Here is a 6,438-nt window from a genome sequence, read left to right on the forward strand (position 1 = left end):
CCATGCAGAATGTAGTGAAGTAGAAAGTACAGATGTTAGTTATAAGATAAAGTGGAGTAAATGTAAAAAGTATCCACTAATAACAAAAGTTATTACAAAGTACAGATATGTGAAAACTGTACATAAGCGCATTAACGAAGTAAATGTACTTAGTTACCTTCCACCTCTGCACATGGCCGGCTGAGTGAATGTACAGATGCACAGATGCAGCCATACATGCATACTGGTGATGGGGATGAAGATAAAATGCAATAAAATGAGTTCAATGTTGCATATTCATGTAGCTAATCTGACGTGTTTTAGATGTGGTAGAATGAAGAAAGTCTTACGGTTATCAGATATCTAAAACGCTTATACTCCACAGGTTGATCCATGCCAAGAGGTTAAACAACACCAACTTGTTATTTGTGGTGGCTGAGAAGCTGCCCTGCAACACCTGTGACATAGAGAAGCTGTCTCAGGGTGAGAAAGAATGTATCCTTCCACAAGTGATGACATTTGGTAAAAGGTTTGCATTTGTTTAACACTTAAAGTGAGATACAGGTGATGGAGCGGTACTTCTGTCATGTGGACCAACAATCTTCAGAAACTGCTTGGTGGTGAATCCAGAGATTAACTAATGGACACTAATACTATGGAAGACATTTTGGATAGGACACCAGTACATCTCAGGACATCACATATACACACACTCATTAACACCTCAAGGGATTTTAGTATTCTTCTAATGTGCAAGAAACACATCTGGTATAACTGATTGTTATACTTTCTAGGATTTTCAGTTAAGGGGGGCTGAGCCCCATAGATGTTTAACACATATTTGACTTGTTCAGAATCAGTACTCAAATTAGTTTCTGATCACACACGCTGCAATCAGAAAAATGTAAGTAGAAAACAGCATTTAACTCACTTTAAACTTACATTGATTAGCAATATAAACAAGACACCTATGAGGCTGGACGATTAAATAAACTGTGTGGATGCCAATAATGTCAAACATTTATCTTTTAATTCTTTGACAATACTGCTGCTTTTTGTTGGAAACTGGCTGACAAAAAATGTGAAAAATAGTTTCTGATGCAATGACTTCAATTAATGTTGGGAGCACAGTGTTAATGTGCCTGAGAGGCTGCGCTTTCAGAGAACTGAACTGTACTGTAGGTCTCCAATTGAGCAGCAGGTAAGAATAGAACATCTTTTTTTTCATGTCACTTTAAAAACCTTCCAAATATAAATATAACTTTGATCATCATGTTATCTAGTTTAATTTTATTGTTTTATCTACATAAATAAGACAGTAGGTTCTCTATTCAACCCCTTAAAATTTCATAGCTACTAGGCTATTTATTCAAATTCATTAATTTAGACAAACATTGTTTTAATGTTATTACACAAAGCATCTTTTTAATATTCTTTTGTTTCTATTGACAAAAACTCTACTCTAAGGCTAATAACTGTATTTTTATGATTTGGGACATTATTCAATACACTACAATATTTATTACAAAAAAAGGTATTTTTCTATCTCTGTAAATCACACTGCTGAGGTTAAACCGAGTGCACTGAATGCTGTCTGTCACTATTTTTAATCATTTATGTGCATAACTCTATGGTAGTTAATGCCATAAGCACTGTTCAATGTTCTATATAGACAGTTAGGTTTTCCAGTTAAAACAGCTATGGCATGATTGTTTTATAAAGTAAACTATAGGTTCATAGAGTGTGAATTAAGGGCTTCATTTTCACTGGTGAGGAAACAGCTGGTGTGATGAGGGTGAACACAGCAAAGATTTAACTGATTAATTCCTCATGACATTTTGTAAACTGTATTTATAAGAAAGGACTGCACTGATGCAGATATAACAATTTATCGAAAAACACACACCTTGCCTTAATCCTTCCTCTGTGATGGCGAATTGAAGACCGCGCTGAAAGACGGGGAGGGGCCGAAGGAGCCAAAGTCTGTCACCGCTTTCATATGAAATTTAAAGGGGACGATGGGAGATCACCAATTTGTGTGATGTTTATGGAGAATTTTTAGGGGGGCTGAGTACAAATGTTAGGGGGGCTAAAGCTCCCCTAAAAATGGCCTAGCGACGCCCATGATTATACTCTATACTTTTTCCTGTACATTTTCTAATTTATGTCCATACTTTTTTTAATACTGTAAAGCTGCTTTGCGACAATGACCATTGTTTAAAGCACTAGGGAAAAAAAAGTTTAGATGGATTTCTCAACAGTTCTCAAGAGTTTTTTTTTTAAGTTTATATACAGTACGTGTAAGTGTGCAGATTTTATTTTTATTAAAAAAATTTCAAACAGTGACTTTCACATAATAGGTCATTTTTTTGAAAAATTTGAAACTGTAATTATAAGAACTTCCTTAATACATTCCTCAGTAAAACAAGAAGACCCGTGTCTGGACGTGCCAACACCTCGGTATAGAAAAGGGCCCTCTACTTGTTTTGATTACAACGTTGCAGTACGTATACATGCTCACACACGTTTCAGACTTACAGAAATACTCTACATTCATTCATTACATTAGTAAAAAAATATGTAAATAATGTAAGTATTTATTTAATTATTATACACTTATAAGTAATATAACAAGAATCTTAATAGTATCTCCTAATGCTGTTTGTTTTGACTCTTTCACAGGAGAACACCACAGACTGTGGACGAGGACACTCTTTCCGCCCGTCCATCCTCACTTTACTCCTCCTCCAGCTGCTCGCCTTCTCTCTAATGGCCTGCCCTCATGTTTTGCCTTTCTCTCTTTAACTCCCTCCACTGCCTATCTCCCTCTCTCCGCCCTAATCCCCGATTTCTCCTTTTCCTTCCCTCGCTCTAGTCATAGTTATTAAAGGGACTTCCTGTTGCCCCACATACGGAAGCCCTGCATACTGCATCATCCACTTTGCTTCACAGGTTGCTGCTTTAGTGACCAGCGCAGAACTTGTCAATCAGCGGCTTTTCCAGGAGGAGCCTGACGTTACCTTAAGTGTTCTCCACGGCAGGAGAACGACATCCACCTAGAACCAACTAATGAAACAGAGGTAGCGTTGAAGAGAATGAAACCCTCGTCCCCATCCCCGTGCGGTACAGCCTGCCTTTACAGATGTTTGTGTAGGAAATGCATTTTATCAGACGCTCTTCTTTAACGTTTAAGCCATGCTCCTCAGTCTCCTCTTCATCCTTTGACTCGAATTGCCTAATCTGACACGGGGCTACAGAACATTCTGCCATTTTCTAGCAATTGGTAAGAAGAATATGGAACTTGGTTCAAGTTAACAAAAAACGACAGTAAGAACCTGTGAGTATTTAAAGCATACCTCCATGTGTTAGGATATAACCCGGGCGGAAAATGATTTAAAAAAAAAAAAAAAAAAAAAAAAGTTGCATCATTTTTCATTTGTTTATATATGCACTAGATCTAATTCTTGCCAAAATGAGATAAACTTGTGGTGTGGTCTTATTTTTCTAGCCAAATTAGGAGGAGAAGAAAAAAATAGGGGAAAAAGTAGGGGGACTTGCAGGAAGAAAGAATGCAAGGCCTCATGTTAGAGATCAGGCCTGGATTTCAGTTCATCTCATTTGTTTTTTTTTTTGTTTTGTTTTGTTTTTTTTTGCTGTTATTTTATTAGTCATAAGGGCTTCAGTAAGCATATCATTGTGTTTGTCTGATCAGCATACACGCTGGAACTAAGAACCGGGTTTAATCAAATGTGGAACATGACATTCAGTGCCGTCGTTAAATATCCAGTATTTAGAAATGAAGTGGAATCGCAGCTTGAACTCTGCCATCATCAGTGTGCATTCTGTGTAGTTGTGTGTTTACAGGGTAGATGTTTTACACCACGGGTTTTACAGCAGTCAATATTGCAGTAGACTGATGAACCTGGCTAACAATGTTAGTGAATATTAAAAATAAAAAATAAATGCTTTTCAAGGTTAGTCTAATCATTTCAATTCAATTTATTATTATGAAGCTTATAATGGAGACTTGGAGATCCTTTTTTTATTTAATTTTTATTTATTTAATTAGAATCTAGTAAATCCTAATGAGGGCCCATCTCCTCCGGTATTATTCTTTTTCCTCTCTTTCTGTCTCTGTTGTGCCTTGATGCACTTCTGTATCATTACAGAGTAGATGCTTCACTTAAAAAAAAATGTAAGGAATCTTTTCATCCTGACCCTCATGACTGTACAGCTCCAGCATGTTGTTTGCCTCGCACCGCCTTTGCATTTCTTTTATTATTAGTATATTAATTGCCATAGCTTTCAGATTAAACCGGAAGTGACCCTGCTGTCATGCCGAGGATCTTCCGTCAGTGCAGGCATTTCATGTTCACCCAAGCCTTTCAAAATCTTTCAATCGAATATATATATATCGAACAATTTGTATGTGTCAGTACAAGAAACATAAAAAAAAAATACTCTTGATCCACATCATGGTCTGGTTTTCCATTTCTTTAAACTTTTCCAGAGGAGCAGCTGATATTATTATAGCGAACACTAACAAAACTGATCACTGTTTAATACACTGTGGACTCCACTCTTTAACTGACTGTTTAGGATTTAGGTTTTTTTTCCCCAGCCATGAATATTCAGTAGACTGTATGTAGGGTGGCAGAATTGGTGACTCTTCATTGCCAGCATCCTCTGGTCAGAGATCATTAAGCTCTTTGCATATGTGTATGCGTGTGTCCGGACCCGTGTATGTGTCGTCTGCTTACAACGCAGCAAGTTATGATGTGTTTGAACAGGTGTAGGAATGAAAAAACTGATTTAATTATTAAAGCGTCAATTGTGTATTGTAAGAGGGAAAAAAAGGGAGTCTCATTTTCCGCATGCGTCTGTCTTCAGGTCAGTTCACAAAGCTTTGTCTTGTACATTTGCCTTTTTTTTTTTTTTGGTTCCACCATGCTGTTCATCCATCTTTCTGCCTGGCTTTACATAACTGAAAAGAGTGTGTGCTTGAGTAAAAGTGTACATAAACTACCCCACCTGTGACTACATTCACAGAGTGTAATCAGCGATGTAATTGACTGTTACATAAACAGCAGCAACTTTTTTTTTATCTTTTAAATATCAGCCTTCCATCATTATAAGTGCAAATCAATTAAAGCACCAAACAGGCGTTTGGTGTAAAGGTCAGTTATTAATCCATACGTTATCAATAAGCATAAAGACATGCCATAACCTTTGATGAATTTGTGTATGCATCGAGACACAAATCATTATTAGATTATCTAATCTCGCTCTTTTCACTAAACACTTCCTTTAACATACATGAAGACATGCACAGGGAAATGTGTGTTCGATAATCTGATAAGTCTAGAAAAGTTAATGCCTTATGCTTTGTCCTGTTGTGAATCACATCTAACCTTTGCCTCTTGATTCGTTTTACAAAAAAAAAAAAAGATGAAAAGTCCTAATATAAAAAAAATAAAAAATAAATCAAAGCTGCCTAAGAGATGCTAAAATATTTTGGCTAGACACTAAAATTAAACTGTGAGTGTGTGTCTGTGTCACTGTTCCACATACACTGGAACAGTGGTTTGTGTTGTTCAGTGGATTTAAATTAATTTTTTTTTGCCAAAAAAGGTGTTTAAAAAAAAAAGATAAAAGGAAGAGGTAGTTTGGAGGGGATGCATCTGTCCCATGATCCACCCGTAATGGGGAGGTTTTTTTTTTTTTTTAACAGGGCTGCTCCCTCAGCCTTTCCTCTTCTTTAAGAACAGCAGAGTTAGGTGTGCTTCAGTGGGAGAGCCGCGTGTGTATGTGACTCTGTAGTCCTTAGTCTGGTGCTCTGTGACAAATGTGTGAAAAAAACAAGTAAATAAATAAAAAAAGAAAAGTAATCTGTCAAAGGTGAAACTGAATTTAACATTAAGTGAGGTTTTAAAAAACAAATAAAATATAGGAACACAGTACAGCTGATAATCATGAGTTTGAGGTCTGCCATCACAGTGGGAGTTTCTTTAGTTGTTGAATTGTGCGCGTGTATGTGTGTGTGTGTGTGTGTGTGTGTGGAAGGAGCTAACACCACTGGCTCTATGGACACTAGTCTATGTTGCTCCATTCTTTTGTACAGAAGAAAAAAAAAACAATAAGGGAAACATTTGTAAAATATTGTGTCTGTGACTCCTTGTAAAATATTTTCAAAATTGTTTATTACAGAGAATCAGTTATTAAATAATGTTCATATTTTTCACTTCAGACCCGTGTGTTGTGTTTATTTTCAAATCACAATGTTGGTGATCTACAGTATTAATCAATATCATTTAAATTACATTCTCTCACATGTAGAACTTTTTAAGAACATTTTTAATTAGATTAACGATTGGTGCTGATATTAATTTGATTAATTATGAGCAAATCCCAGCATATGTCCATCCTGTCGTAAACAAATTTGAAGTAGTAGAGTACATA

General features: G+C 36.3%; 1 protein-coding gene across 2 annotated transcripts in view; it reads left to right on the top strand.

Annotated features, from left to right (window-relative positions):
* The window catches only part of cacna2d2a (calcium channel, voltage-dependent, alpha 2/delta subunit 2a), a 242,239-nt gene extending 236,014 nt beyond the window's left edge, over positions 1-6,225 (top strand). For both annotated transcript variants that reach the window (XM_053497570.1, XM_053497571.1), the window contains 3 exons: positions 365-474; positions 2,400-2,482; positions 2,662-6,225. In XM_053497570.1, coding sequence (XP_053353545.1) covers positions 365-474; positions 2,400-2,482; positions 2,662-2,784 — 316 coding nt within the window. In that variant the 3' untranslated portion in view covers positions 2,785-6,225. The remainder of the gene's footprint in view (positions 1-364; positions 475-2,399; positions 2,483-2,661) is intronic.
* Positions 6,226-6,438: the final 213 nt, after the last annotated feature.

This window comes from Clarias gariepinus, chromosome 6 (assembly GCF_024256425.1).
Source record: "Clarias gariepinus isolate MV-2021 ecotype Netherlands chromosome 6, CGAR_prim_01v2, whole genome shotgun sequence".
NCBI classification, from domain to species: Eukaryota; Metazoa; Chordata; class Actinopteri; order Siluriformes; family Clariidae; genus Clarias; species Clarias gariepinus.